The 20,434-nt window shown below is 37.8% G+C and overlaps 1 protein-coding gene across 1 annotated transcript in view; it reads right to left on the bottom strand.

The window, feature by feature from the left end:
* LOC131679305 (uncharacterized) overlaps positions 1-20,434 on the bottom strand; it is a 615,352-nt gene that overhangs the window by 137,825 nt on the left and 457,093 nt on the right. Inside the window, exon 17 of the mRNA XM_058960013.1 lies at positions 7,808-7,946. Coding sequence (XP_058815996.1) covers positions 7,808-7,946 — 139 coding nt within the window. The remainder of the gene's footprint in view (positions 1-7,807; positions 7,947-20,434) is intronic.

Genomic DNA, 20,434 nt, shown 5'->3' with positions numbered 1-20,434 from the left:
TTTTTCCTCATTTCATTTTTCTGCAAAAGGCCCATCTTGCCCCACTTTTTTCTCTTCGTGGTTATAAAGTTAAAGGTTTTTACTAGTCACAAACAAAATTCCAGCGTCCGCCATCTGCTGCTTCGTGGATTATTACAAATTTTGTGGAACATATTTTTTTTTATTATTTTTGATGAAAACAACCTTAAAATGTCATAATAACATTTATCACTCTTTTAAGCATTTTTATTATTGTATATTTTCGAAGATTTAGGAATAAAACATTTATTTCTAGATATATTTTTCATAAACAAATGTTAAAATTCGTTTTCTCGAGTATTTTTTTAAATGTCATGTAGCGCCATCTACATAGGTTATAAAGTATAAATGTCTTCAGTACATGTGTTAGAAATATCAAAACAAACAACTTTGCCGAAGAAAGTTTTTTGGTAGAACACTTCTATCAAAAGATAGAACTAATCTTGATCAGTTTCTACTTATCTAGATTAAAACAAAAGTGGTCAAAATAATGATCATTTCCATCTAAGATGCTTTGCTAAAGACACTAATCCTCTAGGATATATACCCAGGGCGGTAGAGGTTTTGAGCGTCGAAAGCTTGCCCCACTGTACGACGTCTGAATTTGATAAAATCATGAATAAAATTGAATTTGCATATTTTTTCTTTCATCTCATTTCATTTCACATATGATTAAAAATCTTTGAAATATTTTTGAAGTCGTAAATTGAAAATTCAAACTTTAAAAATAAGGTTCCATTTTTGGCACGGTTCCGGTTTTGGCAACTGAAAAAAATAAAATTGTTGCCAAAAACGGAATCCTACTGTACATTCATTCCATCTGTTATTGGTCCGATTTGGTCTATATTGATCCTATATACTTGCCGACTTCACTACAATTTTTTACTTTAGTATATCCCATGTAAGGAGTCTTTTTGCATCCCACGTCACAGTTTTTGTTACATTGAAGTTTTGTAGCGTTCAATACAACTAATGTTTAAAACCTTCCATGCATCCCTCATAGTTTTAATACCTTTCTACGGGTTGCTATATACTCGTGTTATGACTAGTTGGCCCAGTTGTATTGCTATCAGTAGAACTTGATATGTAAACCACCATAAAAGTAATCGCTTTATAACGAAATCCTTAGAGGCTCTTTTGCTTTCCATGTTGCAGTTTTCATTTCTAGCTTGAATTTTCTCCATAGATTGGATGTATTCGATTAAAATTTATCGTGGTTTTATTCCTTCATGCCACATGCCTTCAATCATCAAACGAAATGCAATTTAACATATTTAACAAAATAGTGAATATGCGAGATATTTGTTATTGTTTGAAGCCCATGAAATATTATGCAAAGCAAAATCAAAATATGTGCGCCCCATGGAAAATAACTTTAAATTACATTTAAATATCAATTCTTCAAAAGTGCTAATGAGATTTTTGTAAACAAAATTATTTCGCTCATTATTCCGCTGTCGAGTTGAATTTCATGAAAGATACACATAAATTAACATTTTTACCCTTGGTAGAATCAATTTCAAATGTCTTCTGTGTTGTTTACAAATCTTATTATTCAAAAGTTAATATGGATTTAATATAAAGAATGAACCAGAAAAATAAACAATATTAAGTTATCTGCGTTCCATAAAAATGTGTGTTAATATAAATAAAACAATGGCTGAGTTAACTCTGAAGTGTTTATTGGATCATTCATGGAAAACGGCTAATTAATCAAATATATTTTGTCGACCTCATGCTAACAAATATCGATACAATTTAGTTTTTTTGTGTCGATCAACTAAAGCTCTAGCTTGATTTTCGGAAGCGTTCCCTCTCAAAATCACTCGTTCCAATTGCAGATGTGACGAGTAATGATCGCACAACATGAGTGGGACATGGTTATATGAAAAAAATAAAATTTGGCTCCGAGTAACTTTTTGGGTCCCATTTAGCTCCCAGAACAACTCTGCAAATTTTTAGCTCGATCGATGAAACTATATTTTTGCGCCCACGCTTTAAAGTTTACATGGGATTTCGCATGGGAAAATTGTCTTTTGCAAATTAATTCTTCCAAGAGCCGTCCGTTATCTCCTAAAAATAAACAGATGTCTGATTTTTATAGGAAATTTGTCAAGGAAGCAAAGTCTAGAAGACTGCAAAACGATCTGATGCTTGTGGAAAAAGTTATTAAGCAAAAACCGATTCATGCCCTGAAGATTGATGAAAATTTCACTTTTCATAGCATCACTGCTTCTGACGGTTTTATTATATACAAAATTTTTAACTTTCTCTTATTATGTACAAAAGAAGCCTCAATTTATCCCTCAAAACCTTGCGAAGTGGCCAAATAGTATAGATAAACGATTTAGATACGTTAAGAGAGGATTAAAACAAAATTGCGTATAATTGGACAACCAACGGCAGTGGTGCTAGAAAAAATGAATATTTTATCAATCGTCAGAGCATCAATCGGTTTCTGCTTAATAACTTTTTTCTGAAGCATCAGATCGTTTCGTGGTTTTCGAATCTTTTTTACTTTGTTAAATTTCCTATACAAGCCACATACCGATTAATTTTTAGGAAGTAATGGGCGACTCCTGGAGGAATTATTTTGTGAAAGTTAACTTTCCCATACAAAATCCCATGTAAACTTTAAACAGTGGGCGCAAAAATATAGTTTCACCGATCGAACTAAGAATTTGCACAGTTGTTCTAGGACCCAAATGGTACCTAAAAAGTTGCTCGGAGCTGGAATCTATTTTTTGTCCCACTCTAATGTGCATACAGACTGCAGGTTACTGGGCTTTGGAACAGTAATCATGTTGATCTTGCTACCAGTCGTACACGATTGTGATCACAAATGGTTACATGGGGTGAAGATATTCTTGCTCCCAGCGATACATGTAGTTTTCCTTACAGGACATTCCATGTGAAGATTCCCTCTCGAGAGGAGTGGTTGTCTGGCTTTATGGAAAGACAACAACAAACGCAAGTAGTCTGTTACACTAACGGTTCTCTGATGGAGGGACGTGCTGGTGCTGGTGTCTACTATCGTGAAATGATATTGGAGCAATCTCACTCACTAGGTAGATACTGTACTGTATTCCAAGCAGAAATCTTGGCGATTATGTGCGGGGTACGATCGGAATTTCAACGGAGATTGCCCGGCAATGTTATAAACTTCTGCTCCGATAGTCATGTTGCAATCAAGGCCCTTAGCTCAGACAAATCACGGTCCAAACTAGTGATCGCGTGCCGAACCCAAATCGAAGAGCTAAGCATTGTCAACACTATCTACCTTGTCTGGGTGCCCGGACATTCTGGTATTACTGGAAATGAATGGGCTGACGAATTGGCCAGGGCAGGTTCAGCGATTGACTTCGTTGGTCCTGAGCCCGCGCCGCCAATTTCGACAAGTTGGATAAGGGAAAAAATACGGTCCTGGGCTTTGTCCGAGCACCGCAATTATTGGAGAAATCTACAAACGTGTCGCCAAATAAAGGCGTTTCTAGAACAACCTTGCCCAGTTATTTCGAAAAATCTCCTACATTTTTCGAAGCTCCACTGCGGCATGCTGACCAGGGATTTAACCGGCCACTGCAAACTCAATTATCACATGGCAACTATTCAGCGCGCTGAGTCTTTTTCATGTGATCTTTGTGAATCCGACTACGGAACCTCATATCATCTGATATGCAACTGTCCAGCGGTAGCGCAATGGCGATTTCGAGACTTCGGCCGTCCTTATATAGACGAAACCATGTTTGGACGACTGAAACTCAGAGACATACTAAAGTTTCTTATCCAATGTGGTAAAGAGCTTTAGGCTTATTCGCAGGCAAGTTGAACTACTTGTGAGTTTAACTTACCTGTTGTTTATTTTTGTTTTTGTGCTGTTATTTTCCCACCCTTCCAATTCTACTTCCCCACACCTTCTTATCCTTTCCTTCCGCTCAGGAAATGATGAAAACACACGGCAAGGCACAAATCCCCGGCTACATACGGGGAACGTGCCATTTAAGCCAATATATTCTGATTCCTGATTCCTCTCCATTAAACTTCTACTACTTTTTTAAAATAATTCGTTTAGTGGACTCGGTTCAATGCTTTAGCAAATCGTAGCTGTGGTTTTTTATCTATTTCTATCTATTCCCAATAATAAAAATAATAAAACGAGCTTTAATGGTTGTCCAGCTGATCTTGCGCGAGCTCTTTGCCATTGCACGTGGATGCTCGTTTACGAGGCGAGAAATATTTTTCCTCACCAACTGCGTATAGGGGGTCGTTTATATTTGTCTCGCTATTGAAAATTTCCGTGTCATCATCGAGCTTGCTGCCTTATGTTCGTGAACACCTGTTTCCGTCCTTGCTTGTTGCCTTTACGAGTGAGAGTTTTCTCAATGATAGTACTGGCTGTAGATATTGAGATACTTGACGCAACTTTTGTCGTTGGTAATATTTCCTGAACAGGTGCCACAAATTTGGTAATTGTTTGTGTTCAGCGGTTTCTGATCAAGATAAACCGTAAAGTGCCGTTTTTTCACATACTATACATACTATACTATGCGTAATTGTATTATCGTATTATGTTTTGTGCTCCGTTTCTCCCAAATGTATCTGCAAGAAAGCGGTATCCGATCTTGTAACCGAACATTGATTTTCACACACAAGCATATGTTTTAAATTATTCAAAATGAGTGGTTGCGCCTGGGCCTATTTGTTGAACGCTATGAGCGCTGAATACCTGACATGGTTGAACTCGATAAAGGCGACTATCTTTAGTCTAACCTCCATCTTCACCTTCAGAAAATGTTCCTTATCACGAATAATTGGTCTTATGTGAGTCATCAATAATCACCGTATCTGGCCAGAGCACCACTTCTTGCTTCTGTGACTCACTCATCTCGACAGCTTACTAGTATAGTAGCAGTTTCCTTTGCTCTGCAGCCCTATATCGAAAACAAAGACGTAGTCCTACTTCAAAATACTGTGACCTTGAAAGCGACTTAAAACTATTCCTTATAAGGTTACACTGCACGGACCGCAACGGTCGACTTATCATTTCGAGAATCACCGAACGAATGTAGTGGTTTAGCCTCAAACAAATTTAGCAAAGGAAATTTATGCTTTTTAAATATGTTTACTCTTTTTCTGAGTATATATCATAAGAAAACCATAGATCCTTCCATTCGTCGAACACATGAATGGCACCGTTCAGGAATTACTCCCATTAGGTGTTGTTGGTCGTATGATTTGCAACTAGTCTCCACCCTATCTAATTCCCGCCAGCCAGCGTATCACGTTTAGAGTGACAAATCAAGCAAAAAGTGGGGTAACGATTTTATTGGATGATTTCTCTTGCAAACTTTTTCCACGCAAAAACCTTCCCTCGTTCGCTGATATCAAAGTTGATTGATGGCATCAATATAAATTCCATAAATCAAACGATTCCACAAGCAGCACTTTTAGCTTATGAGAAAAAGTTGATTGCCGATAATCCAAATCACCATCAGTAAAGATCCGTTGAAATATTATCAGGGGGCGCGTCAAAATACTTTTATTCCGTCACGAAAAATTGCTTTGAATATATTTTGTCTGTACGCCTTCACCGGTTTCAGTAAAAACAGCTATTATTCGAATGGCTTCTACTTATCGGCAGACTTTTGGGTTTGTCCCAGTTTTTGCGAGTTGTCAAAAATAAAAAAAATCTTTCACGACGATAAGGCATAAGTGACGGTTACAATAAAAATCAAATGCAAGCCACTAAATTTCGAACATCCTGCAATCAATATACAATTGTTCCTCACTAACTAGTCCGTCTGAAATAGCCAGTCAATCCCACGTGTTCAAAAATACTCCGAACATGGGCTTGGCATTCGTTTATGGGAACAGCCCACTCTCCACAGTTTCCGGTGTTCTATCCGGTGCTGTACGCAGAACAGACCCCAGTGACCGACAAATTTTATGACCATCGGGCTCATAAATCCTTTTGCTGTCGTCCATCGTTGCGCCATGGCTTTCCTGGCACTGTGTATGAACGTTAGGCCCAACCATGGGACCCTGCTTTTTATGAGTCACAATTTCATTGCCACGTTTAAAGCTTCTGTTTTTCCCCCGTCCACGGGTACGAAGTCAACATGGCATTACAGTACCAACCGGGACTGGTCGGCAATTAAGTTCAGTCGCAGCCGTGATGTCTGAGAAATTTCGCTCGCATCCAGCACGGCAGCGGGGACCAGAAACGGTCGCCGAAATGCCTAATGGCTGGAAATGAGATTAGCGCCACTGCGAGTCGCAATTCTGTTTGATAGTTGCATTTTATGAGAGTTTCTCGTCGGTGCCATGTTTGTCAGCCACGATTGTGGTTATGGATCAGAATGCAAATGAAATGAGATTTTGTTCAGGCTGTAAACCATCCACTATTTTTATGACGAGAGGGTTTATCTCATCACTTGAAGGATTTTGGAGTTGCGAGAAAGACACGCTTTACAATCTGAACATTTGACTTGGTGATTTACTAAACTCAATCGCAATAACGGATCACCATAGTATATTCACTCACGACTCTACAACAAAAACAAAAAACACATTCACCCCGTGTGTTATTTTGGTGCATGAAAACTACTCGCTCGAACCGTACGATTGTTGTATCTGTGGGTAAACAGCAAATATAGAAGCAACCAACGACTAAGAATGCCTTCCTCGCCATCCCCGGCGAGTGCTGTGGCGAAGCGTTTCTGTTTCATCTCCGAAACGAAATGTTCTTTAAATGGTTTCTTAAGTATCATTAAACAGAATTAAATGGGAATTTATCGCTTCGTGCAGTGAATTATTTCCGTCTCCCCCTACACCGGGTCGTCGGGGGTGTGCGAGCGTAAGACAGCAACTGTTTTTGCGGCACGCGTGTCGGAGAATACAAAGAATCAAGTCTGACGGGATTTCAGTGATTTTCCGACTTTACTGACTTGCATTCGCAACGAGAGTGGGAGTAGAAAAAAAAACTTCGAACAAGAGAAGAACTGGATGGAATTTCGACCAGTGAGTGATGGAACGAAGAATGCCGGAAAGGAAAAGCGCCATTCTGGCGCATTGCTTTGGCTGGCTTGTGCTCGTGGTCAAGTTCAGCTACAGCTACAACTCTGTGTGATGTATTGTTCGGAATGCTCGCAACATTGTTTCTGACGGTTGGCTTTCAACTGTGTTGGGGGTGTATTTCTGTTTCCTTCCAAAAAATGGTTGATGGAGGCACAGGATACTTTGATCGCAAACAAAACAAATGGGAACGCATGGTCTACACAGTAATGCAGCCATTCAACCTAACGAATCGAATGATGTTCATGCAGTTGTAAGTTAAGTATCCTGTTGGTACATTCTCGATGATTTGAGTTAACCAACCATATCGCATCTAAGGGATAAGTTGTATTTCTTTGAGAACGGCACCCCTGTTATGTATGGTACGGAAAAACGGAAATATGTACGAGGTGAAATCATTACACAGCAACAGAGCTATCGTCGTTTCGAAACCATCATGGGCATGTCTGACCACATTTCAAGTGTCGGATAAGCGTACTTTCTAGCAGTACGTGGAATGGCACAAAGAGCAACGGTCATCGGATCAGCTTGCTTTTCACTCTGAGCAATGAAAGATGCACCCAACAAACCAGTTACGTCCCGAATTGTTTGTTGCTACTGGGAATGGCTTCCTGACATGGCTCGACGATGAAGGATGATGCTGAAATAGTGGCACATAACACATTCTTCCTGGGCTGAAAGAGCTGAACAAGTTGAACGCTGCGTCGGTACTTACGTTGTAGTTCTTTTTGGCAAGCAAAACCACAAACGTGCCCGATAATGGGCAAATGCATCGGGTGATGTTCTCCATCAGATTCTCGGTGATGCAGAGATCGGTGCGCCAGGTTGGCTCAAACGTCGCCTTCGCATCGTACCTGTACGTTGGAATGGATAAGAAAAGTGTAAGTTAATACCGAGTCCATACCTCATTTACATTTATTCGATTATGTGGCCCTTACATGATGGAAGGCTTTCTTGTCACTCAGATAATGGTAGATGTAATGGAATTAAGATTTATAAAAAAATATCGAGGTGTTTGGTTGTACAAATGCCGGTTGTCGAATATTTTGTTTAAAGTACAAAATACTTAGTCTTTAATGAGAATGAAAAAAAAGTATACCCTGAGTGCAGTTTAACTGACACGGCTCGCAGTGGAGATCATTGTGTGTCGATTTGTCGGTCGACTTCGTCATCGTGCTAATTATTTAAAAAAATGTAAAAGTCTAAGGCTATTAGTGTTATTTCATTATTGTTTACATTCAATTTTGTTATGAATATATACCAAATTCGTTACTGATACTTTTTGCATGTATTAGGGAAATTGGATTCTGAGATGATTATGATTTTCATTGGTTTAGTTTTCAATAAAAATACACTGAAAAATTCAGTTCAGGCAAGGAAAAGTTATTTTCAAATAACTTCTTTTCCTTGAAAGTGCCCAACTTGAATTTTTGACGGTTGGTAGGGAACATAATTACCTATCTTGAAACAAAATTTCGTCCAAATCAAAGATGAGGTTTATTTGTAAATCGACTTCAAATTTTTAAAATGGATTTTTTTGCAGTGTAAGAGTCGATGGAGATTTTTTTCAATATTTTTATTCTAAGTTTGTGAAAACGGCTAATTTTTTGAAAATGACTACTACAACATTTTTTGTAGGATTTGTCATTTATAGACTATAGATATCTAAAAAAAATGGTAAAAATAGTTTGACCCTTTTCAAAAGACAGTAGATCATTTTTAGAAAAAACAAAGAATGCAAAGTGGCTTTTGTGGCGAAGTTCTCATGTACAGAAAGTTTCAAGGAAAGAACATGCGTTGTATAACCCGTTTCAACTATACTAGAATATAAAAATCGGAAATAAACTTCAAGCGTGAAAATAGGATGGAGATCTTTTAGCATAAGGATTGCTTCAAAATGTTCACCCGTAAAGCTTGGCAAAATTGAACCTCCAGTATAAAAATCGGTTAAAATTAAACAAATTGTTCGCAGAAGTATCCGTATATCGTGATGTTCAAGATAAAAAATCGGCTAACAAAAACTACTTTGTAAGAATCGGATAAATTTATTTCCGTTTTTTATATGGAAGGTTATTTTATCCGACTTTTACAGAGCAAAGCCCCGGTTCGATTTTTATGCTTGAAGTTTATATCCGGTTTTTATATTCTAATATATTTGAAGGTTCTGCATGCACTGTCCTTGCGACTTTTATTTTCAGTTGCTCACATGTATGCAGCATATCGAGATATAAAACGATATTTAGGAAATTTTCTTAGAGCAACTAGCTCCTCTTCAATTTAATTTTTTATTGTACCCTCGTTCCTTGAATAGAATATGCATTTTATTCACAATAAACAGCATAATACCATCTACGGTAATATCAGAATAACTTGTTTAAAAGGTTTTCTTGCACATTTAGTTTAGTATACACCTTAATTTACGAACTCTTTTTTGGATAATATTTGATTTACGTAACTTTTTCTACGAACTAATTTCAAAAAAACGGTCGTATAAACTTAAACAGTACAGTATGAAGTTGTCTACAATTTAAAACATTCTTAGTTAACTGTTACTAATAAAAGCTGGGTATTTTCGGAATGAGTTTGACGAGTGGATGACGAAAATCGATATCTGAAGCCATTTTGAAATCCAAGATGGCGACTTCCTGTTAAGATAAATTTTCTATAACCTTCATAATGTAAGTAAATCCACGTAACGGGTAGCCCACTACTCAGGTTCTTGTTTGCCCGACGGACCCTTCTTTTCAGGGCGGCCTAGGTGCATCTACCGGAATTTCGGATTTTTGTAACACAACAAAAAAAGGTAATCAAACAAATAAATTATTAAATTTACCGACTTTTATTCACCTCTCTTCTCTGTGCACTCTCTGCTGCTCGTCGATCTGCTGCAGTTGGCGGGAAGACAGCGGTTTTGTCCGACCGGCCGAGTTTACAATGGCAGAGTTCTCCCGGAATGTCGTTGGCTGCTCCGGCAGCGGTCCTTGGCGTTTAGCTAGGGAGGTGAGCTTGGCTCCTTTGTTGGAGCCTCCCTAGTGACGTTGGCGAATTATCGCTGGATCTACTCGCTCCCCGCGGGAGATCCCAGATGTCACCGCAGTGTACTTCTCAGAGGGCACCTTTGGCCGATCTGCTTCGCTCTCCTTGACGTTTAGCTGTGAAGGAGATGTAGGCTCGTTCGGTTGATCCTTCACAGGGAGAGCGGAAAGGCGTCTTCTGGGTCCTTTATACCTAGCCGGGGAAGCGAGTGACTCCTTGGTGCTTTGCTACCTTTTCCGGCGACTTGACCCCACACTATACACTGTGCCCGAACCACGAGCCGGCACTTTCCGACGGTCTTAGTTTGCCGTCGCATTCGCGCACTGAAACTTTTCTCTAGTGCTGGAAACTGTCTCACAAAACTTATTACGGACGTCTGTTATTCGGCGTGGTTCGCCACTTTCTCCTTTTTCATGATGGCCGCTTTTTTCACTCGACCAAACACCACCAAAAACGCACCGCCGCTTAGTTGTTATTGCTATGGTACAGCATAGTCAGCAATCACTTTTGCAGCGAGAGGAGAGCGGTGACCTATCTAAACCCTATGTTTCTTATATACAAACATAAAACATAATTTACTACACGCACAAAACCGTTCACAAACGCGAAACTATACAAAAAATTTCAAATCAAATGTGAACGGTATCGAACAGCGGTAAGCATAACTTTAACGTAAACAATACACTCTACGGAGAGAGTACGCACGAATAGGTATATTTCCACCCAGTGGTAAATTGTCACCCTGGCAGTTTTACAATAACATGAGTATTTTCGGAATGGGTTGGTGCGTAGATGATGAAAATCGATGTCTGATGCCATCTGGAAATCAAAAATGGTGTCTTTCGGTTCAGTTCAAATCTCTATAACCTCAACAATATGGGTACTTTCAGAATAAGGTTGACGAGTAGATGATTGAAATCGATGTCTAAAGCCATTTAGATAGTGACTTGCGGTTTAGATGAATTCTCTATAAACTCAACAGTGTGGGTATTTACGCAATAAGGTTGACGAATGCATGACGGAAATCGATGTCTTAAGCTATTTTGAAATCCAAGTTGGCGAATTTCGGTTTAGATAAACCCTCCATAACCTCAATAATATGGGCATTTTCGGATTGGGATTATAATTGAGGAAATATATAGGGGAACCCGGGGCTATTAAGACCGTGTGGGTAATTCGGACCATCTTGATTTCGACTTTCTGACTGTCGTGCATATTCGTGGAATAGCTAAAACATTAATTTTGACAGATGAATCTCATTCTTTGTTTTTTTTAGAAAGGAGATACAACGTATTTCATTTTTTTTGCCGTCCTCACAACAAAAATCATTATAATGGTAAAACCGTGATTAAAGCAACAACTAAAAGTGAAGAAATAACAGGTAAGTGTTTTGGAAAGCTTGACGTTCCTATTTTATGGAATGATTTATGTTTGGGTGAAAACACAGATATTTTCAAGACGCTCACCACTTTTGCGTGAAAAGAGCGTACGGTGCTATTCGGATTCCCTATTCCATCAACCATAGTTCAGCGGCTTGCGGCTGCACATACGATTGCGCACACCACAGCAAAGAAAATACATGCTGCGCCAGTTGACAACTGTTATTAACCTGATTAAGTTTTTGTATCGCAATTTTTTTATTCTTAAGGATTTATTCTCTAATAAATATTTCATAGGTGTATTATGTGTACCGTAAATCATAAAAAAATAAAATAAAAAAATAAGGTCTGATTTGCCCCGTAGGGAGGTCCGAATTACCCCTACATTGTAAATGGATGGAAAAACGAAGAGTTTTGCAAATCTTCGCCTAGCGCTGCCATGAAGTAGTGAAAATGTACTTTTATAGCATCAAAATGTAGCTGAGGTTTCAAACTAACAATTAAGACTCTGGACCGATAAATTTTTTCACGCCTGTCCACCTAAAAGGGCGATTTGCTTAGGTAGGTCCGAATAGCCTTGGGTTCCCCTATGTAAGTATTAGTGATGATATGGCTATAGAAAATGTTATCCAACTGGAAGTTACTATTTCGGCCTTCAATATGACATCACTCATCGATTTCCGTTATTTACGCGTCAAGCTCATCCCGATCAGAAACACATAACAGAAATATTTCAAAACTATATCTCGCATTGTTACTTGTTATAAATTTCTGTTATTTTAACTACTAACGAGACCTAATTTATAACACAATATGTTACAAAAATTGTGTTCTGTTATTATCTTGTTATTTCATTCTGATCGGGATATCACGGGTTAGGGTTGTATAAAATTCCGCTCTACCGGACGTCGCTATTCTGGACTTCATAAAGGCGCTTCCAAACATCTATTTTCAACATCTACTTGTCAAGCCTGTTTCAAAAATACTTATATTGTTAGGGTTATCAAGAATATTGCTCAATCGGAAGTCGCTATCTTGGATTTCAAAATTGTGTGAAACATTTATTTTCAACATCTACTTGTTAAGCCCGTTCCAAAAATATCCATTTTGTCAAAGTTACCGAGAATATTACTCTACCGGAAGTCGCCATCTTGGATTTTAGAAAGGTCCCAAACATCCAGCTTCATCTTCTACTTGTCAAGCCCGATTCAAAAATACCCATATTGTCAAAGTTATCGAGAATATTGCTAAACCGGAAGTCACCCTCTTGGATTGGAAGAAGGTTCCAAAAATCCATTTTCAATATTTACTTGTCTGCCCGTTTAGAGAATACCCATATTGTTATGGTTATTGAGAATACAGTAAAGACCCGTTTTATCAGCCCCTTGGTGAATTTTAGGCTGATAAAACGGGGATATTGATAAAAACCTGACATACATTTTTCTTTCTTTTTATGAAACCGAAACTCTTAAAATTTTCTTCATTAGTCCTTTGATAAAGCCGTATAACCTTTCCTGATTATTTAGCTTAAATTTCTCTTAATGGGGTCTGACAGCGCAAAATAAAATAATTTTTTTTTTGAATATTTCGAATCTCTAAGATAAGATGAGAAAAATATGGTCATAAAAGGATTTACTCCAATTCAACTTGGTTCATCTACTAGAGTCCATCAAACTACCAACTATACTTTTTTACGAACCCCTGCGGATAAGTAAATTGAAGTTTCAGTATATTCCGATACGCTGAATACACGGAGTAGTCAAGTCTTCAGCAAAGTTGTTTGAAATAGTATCTTCGGAAACTTTTCTGATGGCATTAAGACTCGAACTAAATTGCTTGAAGATTAAATTCTCTATAATTGACGATTAACCGTCAAAATTATTTCATCAGAAGATGTGCTGTTTTATGTTGTAAAATTCTACAAAGAATAATAATTTCACTAATAATGTTCACAACTTAAGGACGTGTCCTTGTATACGCCATTCATTTTAGCATACAAATATACACCATTAATACCAAGTAACTTGAAATATTTTGAAATTTAATTTTTTTCCTATCCTGCTTAGAGGCCTTAATTGTTAACACAACAAAAATCAACTGAATTTTGAAAAGATGGGACCCGACCCGCATACCATTCATCTACAAACTGCATCACACAGTCACTGTATTGGGATAAAACTGGGTCTCTAGGCTCTGCTCTGGTTACTAATCACACTGAATAGACAGTTTAGTTTCTTTAATACCCCATGCACCAAAACTGAGTTTCGCCTAAAAAGATGAATTTTTTGGGCAGCTTATGGCGGAAAGTTTGCTTGGCTGAAATTCAGGTCAATCCAATTCCAAAATTTGAAGACGTTCGAGCGTATATTTTTGACATGATGAAATTGTAGAGAAACATGAAAAAATTAAAAAAAAAAAGTTATGATGTCAATTCATTCATCAAAAAAAACTACGATTGAAAACAAATAATGGTAAAAACACCCTTTATTTAAACTTTTCTCCCCATTCTTGCCCTTTCTTTATATTTCAGTACATTTCCAAAATGCTCACAATAATTCATGCAGGTATTTTATTTGATATTTACATGATTTAACAACAGTCTAAATGTGGATTTTCTCCAATATTGAATCATTATTTGTTCAAATTATTGTCAGAAAATAGCATACACTTTTCGTGTGGTGAATTTTCTACTAACAGAATAACTCTTAAACTGTTATTAAAATCTTCTGTACTTTACTCTTATGTATATTTAATTGAACATCATCAAATTAATCAAACAAAAATGTATGTAAAGCGGTCAAACTTTTCATTAATTCATCAAATCATGCTACTTTTGCACGTTCAATTACAGAATAAGAAAAAGTGTTCACTCAAGCTTCCATTTTAGCAAACGCAAATTGCCGGGCCTTTCGTTTGACTCCTTCCATCAAGTTTTGGACAGCCTCCTTGCTCACTTTCCTCACCGCAGAATAACAGTTTGCCCTGAACTGCATCATGTTGACAACAGTCTTTCGCGTCTTCTTGAGCATTTGCTTGACGATCTCCCAATATTTTTCTATTGGACGAAGCTCACCCTAGTAACAATTGTGGTTTTATGATAGTTTTATAGCCATCGATTAAACTTAGATTGCACTTGTGGCGTGCTATAAAACCTCAATTGTTACTTGGGCAGGCGTGTTGTGAGAGTTCATATTCTTGACGTTATTCGTGATATACCAATTGACCATTTCCGTAAAAGCAAGACGCCAAAATCCGGCCAAAACTGATTGGAAACAATTGTGTTGCTGGAGGAAAGGCAACAGACGTTTTTCCAGGTAGTTCTGCACGTAAATATCTTAGCTGATAAGTCCGGTTTTGTAATTGCTTATTGAGGGCTTTAAGGTTCCGGTTTTGATGTAAGTGTAACTCTTCAAGCCCTAGGATCAGATGGCCTGCCAAACGAGATGTTTCTTTGTGAACTTCGACAGCTTAATCTGTTTGAAAATCCAGTCGACGTATAATATTCCTGTCCAGGAAGTTGTCTAAAGTCTGCCTTGACGTAGGTCATCCTTTACCACGCAAATAAACATCGTCGGCATCTTCAGGTACAACTTCCGCGATCGTTCTCTAGCCGACTTTTTTGCTTGTCCTCACGATTTAGTGTCACCACCTTCTTGTGAGTGAGCAGTCTGGCTCGTTTATTGGCTCGATCCACAATTGTAGACGACACTTAGCGTGCTGTTTAGTCTTCCTGACTGTCGACAAACAGTTTCTGAACACTTTTATTACCTACGTTTTTGACAGTCTATTTGACCACATTCAACAACTTGGTGTTCGAGTAGTTTGGATTTTCGCGATGCCCGAGAAAAATTTTGCTTCGATGCCATTTTCACATCCAGAAAATTAAATGTCAAAATCAAACAGTACACACAGGTTTTTTTAAACGCACAAAAAATGTGTTATGTTGAAGTTGACCAATTTTTGATCGTAACACCCTTTATTTCAGATCGAAAGAAAACAGAAGCCGCATATATGAGCTTCAATCAAAGCAAATTTTTTTCTTGTTTGTTCCTCCATATCTCCACGGTATATAGTCCCTAGCTATTTAAACAAAACGTCAGCCGGATTCATCGGTTCCCCGCATGTTTCACACGAACACCTATGAGCAGTCACATTTAATGCATCTGCTGCGTGCCCGTTAAATTAAAATTAACTTGTTAAACCCTCTCGTAACACACTGTCCTGCGAGGTAATCGTATTGGTTATGTTCGCTTTGGGATGATCAAGAACGGTTCGTTCCACGGGTACTGATGTATGTAGGTATTTTGAACGCAATAAAACCGGTCGCCGTTCAACAAGGACAGGAAATTCATTTCATCATTACACCAGCATGTCTACTTTGCCAGGAAACGGACTACAGAGTTGTTTACACCAGGGCACCTGTTTTTCGATCGGAAAACACCAACCAAGGTGTGCGATTGTAGCTGATGTGGACTGTTTCCATCCGTTCTGTTTTCCCTAAAATACTAATATGAACGATATAGGCAGCATTACACCCGCTGAGTTTGTGTGTAGTAAAATGAGATTAGGTTTGTGTTAATATACCGTAATTAGGGTCACAAAACAATCAAACTAACAACGGGAGCAATTTTGAACGGATTGTTTGCCACTATGTTCAGCCCATTGTGATGCGGGTTTATTGAAAGTTGAAAGGGTTTTCCCTAACTGCTTCGAATGTAAATGCTGCGAAATTATTTGTGTTCGTGGAAATTTTAAATCAATGCTGCCTAACACCACGAGTATTCTGAGCTTTTGCAGAGAGCTTTTATGATTTTTTTTTATCCACAAGAGATAGTTACGCATCGGCTTAACCACATTTTAAATTCATCGCAGATAGCTTTCATTTTCAATGAGCTGTAATTCCGCACACGACCGTTATTTTTGCACAGGATATGACCGAAATTAGGTCAATAGAAGAGTGTCGTTCCTCAAAGCCCTTCATAGGCCTGCCAAGCAAATGTGTAGTAAGAGCGATTTGTTTCAATTTCTTCGAATGTCCTACGATAAGAGGATTAACAGCATGGGGGCTTTCATTCTTCAATGAAATAAACGTAGACTTCTCTGGAATCGGTAGATTGTCCAACGATGACCATGCAGAGGCACGTTTCTTCTATTTATTTCTGCTCGGTTATAAACACGTGTAGGATTACGAAAGAAAGAGTTACACCCATTTCTCTTTTTTGGCTGGACATTCTGACATTTGGTTCGATATTCGAAAGTGCACAAAAATACAGAAAATAGTCTGTCATTAGGAACCCGTATAAAAACAATTGTCGCGTTTTTAGTATCTATATGTAGAAATAACTCGTCGTTTGACGAAACATCTGGGCAAATTAACAACCAGCGTCCTAGCTGACTTACCGTCTCAATATAAGAGTACGATATAAAAATAAACTAGTACAAAAAATGGTTTAGAATTCATTGTTTCGAATCGTTCTATTTTTCACAGTTCCTTAAAGTAACACATTTATTGGTTGTCCGATAAAGGAATATTATTAGCTTTTCCTATCCATCTGGTACGTATAAAAGAGAATCGGTTGTATTCAATCTACGAAAGCAACGTAAGCCTTGGTGCTTCTAGTTTGCAATGAAGTGTTTTTGTGCAAAACAATCGGAATTGCCGTAAGAAATCCGATGTAAGGACTTGATTATAAAGACTGGAACTTGTATCGACACCCCTTTGGATGATGATTGATTGCAAAGGTTGGCTTGCGAAGAACATATAAAGATTAATTCAAATGTAACAAGTTAAAGGTAGAGATTCGGTTTAGCTTGGAAGGAGTTTTACTAGGAAAATTATCTGGTTTCTTTACACAGATAGACAGTACGGGAGCGGGCATAGCGTAGCTGGTAGATTAATTGCCTTGTACGCAGCTCACCTGGGTTCGATTCCCAACCCCGCACATAAGGTTAGAAGTTTTTATAAAGAGATTTTTGTAACCCGAAAAGAGACGAATGACCATAAGGTTCAAACTTCTATAATCGAAAACAAAAGATAGGCAATATGTAACTGCTAATATATTAACCCTAGAACGTTGCACTGGGGTACAAATGTACCCCACGCGTTCTTTGGAGCCGTGTGAAGACGGCATTTTTCCGACCTGCGACCCTAACCATAATTCAATTTAGAGTTCCTTGTAAGAGTAGGAAAATGTGGTATAGCCACTTTGCTTATAGCCTTCGTGGAAGAAGGTGTCAAAGTTGGCGTGGGGTACATTGGTACCCCCAGTGTACGGTTACCGTTAGCGTTTCGTCAGGTTTCGCGCTGTTAGTGTAAATGTGACTCGTGGCAATACCAGTTTAAATACTGCGTAGGTAATCGTAGTTTTAATCATTTATTCAATTAATTTATTTTAATTTTGAAGTAGAAAAAAATCGTTCTCATTTTTGCTGATTTTTATTGTTTTATTGTTTATTTTTGATAGTTTTTCAAAACAATGGCTCGCAAGTATAATTTGCGCACAATAACTGCAGTAACAGTAACTTTACGTGTTACCAATGTACTACTGGTCAGAAATATTTTTTTTCATTTCAATTTCCACCCCATTTCGTGGTATTTTCCATAACCCAATTTTCACTCTTCCAAATAATTGTACTTTTTTAAACATATGGAAATTGCACATTTCTTTGTTTTGATGTGTGTTTTTGTTGTTTTCCTTTCAAGCATTTTTATGAACGCGTCCACTGGAAAACAGACAGAGAAAGAATGACCGGAACGGTGAGAATGAAGAAATGGTGAAAATTCACCTTTATTGGAAACACTGAGAAAAGATATGTCCTCAAGCAGGAATCGAACCTGCGATTTCCAGTCTCTAGTTGGGTGCGTTAACCACTCTTCATTCTCACCGTTCCGGTCTTCCTTTCTCTGTCTATTTTCCAGCGGACCCGTTCATAAAAATCGAAATTGCGTTTTATACAGTTCGTAGATCATTCTTTCAACTTTTAGAATCATTTTATTTTTTTCAAATCGGTTGAAAATTTGCAAAGTTATAGTATTTTTGTGAAAAAGTCAAAATCACGATTTTTTGTTTAAGCCAATTTATGTACCATTAATTCAATAAATTCCGTACTTTCACTTACACAGCTGTTTTCGCAATTAAAAAACGAAAAAAATGATGTATTATACATTTCTTTTGTTTGCATTTTTACCTGCGAAAATTGCGATCAAACGCGTAGGGTACATTTGTACCCCAGTGCAACGTTCTAGGGTGGAAAACGCAAATGCAACGTTCTAGGGTTAAAAGCTAACTAATCGTCACTAAATGTCTATTCTAGTTAGGATTTGAACATAGCACGCTACAGGTGCAATGCAAGTTTTATGAGAGGCTATAAAACTACCATATAACCTTAATTGTTATTATGTTTTACTAGACCAGCGCACAGTGCTTTAAAACGCGGTTTTCGTGCTCTAAATTAATATTAAAACATTTAATTAAACTAACCTAATTAATATTGTAGATCTACCTTTAATAGCTCTCAAGCCTCAATACATGCTCATAATAATGATCCTCTTGATTCCACCATGGATAGCGACAATAGTTTCTCTTCCACTATATCCTGAAAATTCATCAGAGCCATGGATGAAATTCCATGGGTCTATATCCCAGCTCGTGAAGTTAAAGTAAATGGAGTAGTATTTTCAGGGGTTTGACTTGTGAGGACTGGACCAACGAAATTTTCTAGATTTTTAGACTAGATTTTCCCAGCTTTCAATGTTACTGATCCTTTTAAAAACTATCTGATAACAATTATCCCTATAGTGAGAGTACTTTTGAAGCAGTCGTCGTGCCCTACGGTTTGTAATTCATCGAATGAGGTAACGGATCGGAACACTGTTCTACAGTAGTATTCTCCCAAAAATCGATTCTTTCTAAATTCTAATGAATTATTTGAAAGCTTAGTTCCCCATGAAGCGAAAGTGTAATACTTTTGCATTATGGGAAACTGGGTTAATTCAAAAATAAACCTAAACCGATTTTTGTTTCATTTGCTTGGTTGAAGTACATTCCCACGGAGGAGTACTTTTAGGGATCAAAATATGCTATCATTTCAATCCAATTTACCTCTTCTCGACACCAGACATTGAAGTTGTCGCTTGCCAAATTTTAATCAAAGACAAAGACCTTTGCATGCCTTTTATCTACGTTGCTCCTAGAACCTCGGTAGGGTACCGAACGCTTTGTAATATCACGGAATTTCTTCCAGCACCGCGGCTAATTATAGGAAACTTTAATTCCCATGGTAGGGTAAAAGGTTGTTTTTATTATTACTTTTTAATTTTTTTTAGAAGTATGGAAATGCCTCTTTGAGTGAAATTTCATTTAAATCTCTTCTCAAAAAGTCATGAAAAACCTACTTATCTTTTCCAAAATATGTATATACAATATATTCTTAAACTACTATAGCTCCATCGGTTAAAAAGGGGTTGTTCTTATGATGATAATAGATCTATATTAATCCAAGAAATCACCTTTTTCGATGGTGAAGTTATCGCTTGCTCTCTTGTCATGTAACAATAAAGCCCCAGGGCCAGACAGCATCAAATTCATCTTGTTGAAGAATCTGCCAGAATGTCAAAAGACGCTTGTTGAATTTAATTAAGCCTCCAGCACACGCGCCGTTGTATTTTGTGCAACACCTTCCGAAACTCTAGCGAAATCTTCTTCCAGCAACAGCGGCTGCTCATTCTGGAAGCCATTCGCGCGAGTACCGGAGGGTTAACAAGTTTCTTGAGTGTAACAATGTCACACATGATTGGAAACATGTGAGTCTTATCGCCATCAAAAAATCTCCATCAACGGAAATTATTCGACCATTAAAATGTGTAAGGGGTTATATACAAGGTGGATGGGAAAAGTAAGCCAAGTTCGTAATATTTTTAAGGGGTT

Source organism: Topomyia yanbarensis, chromosome 2 (genome assembly GCF_030247195.1).
Source record: "Topomyia yanbarensis strain Yona2022 chromosome 2, ASM3024719v1, whole genome shotgun sequence".
In the NCBI taxonomy this organism is placed as follows: Eukaryota; Metazoa; Arthropoda; class Insecta; order Diptera; family Culicidae; genus Topomyia; species Topomyia yanbarensis.
The sequence above is the reverse complement of the archived record's forward strand: the minus strand, read 5'-3'. Positions and strand labels throughout refer to the sequence as shown.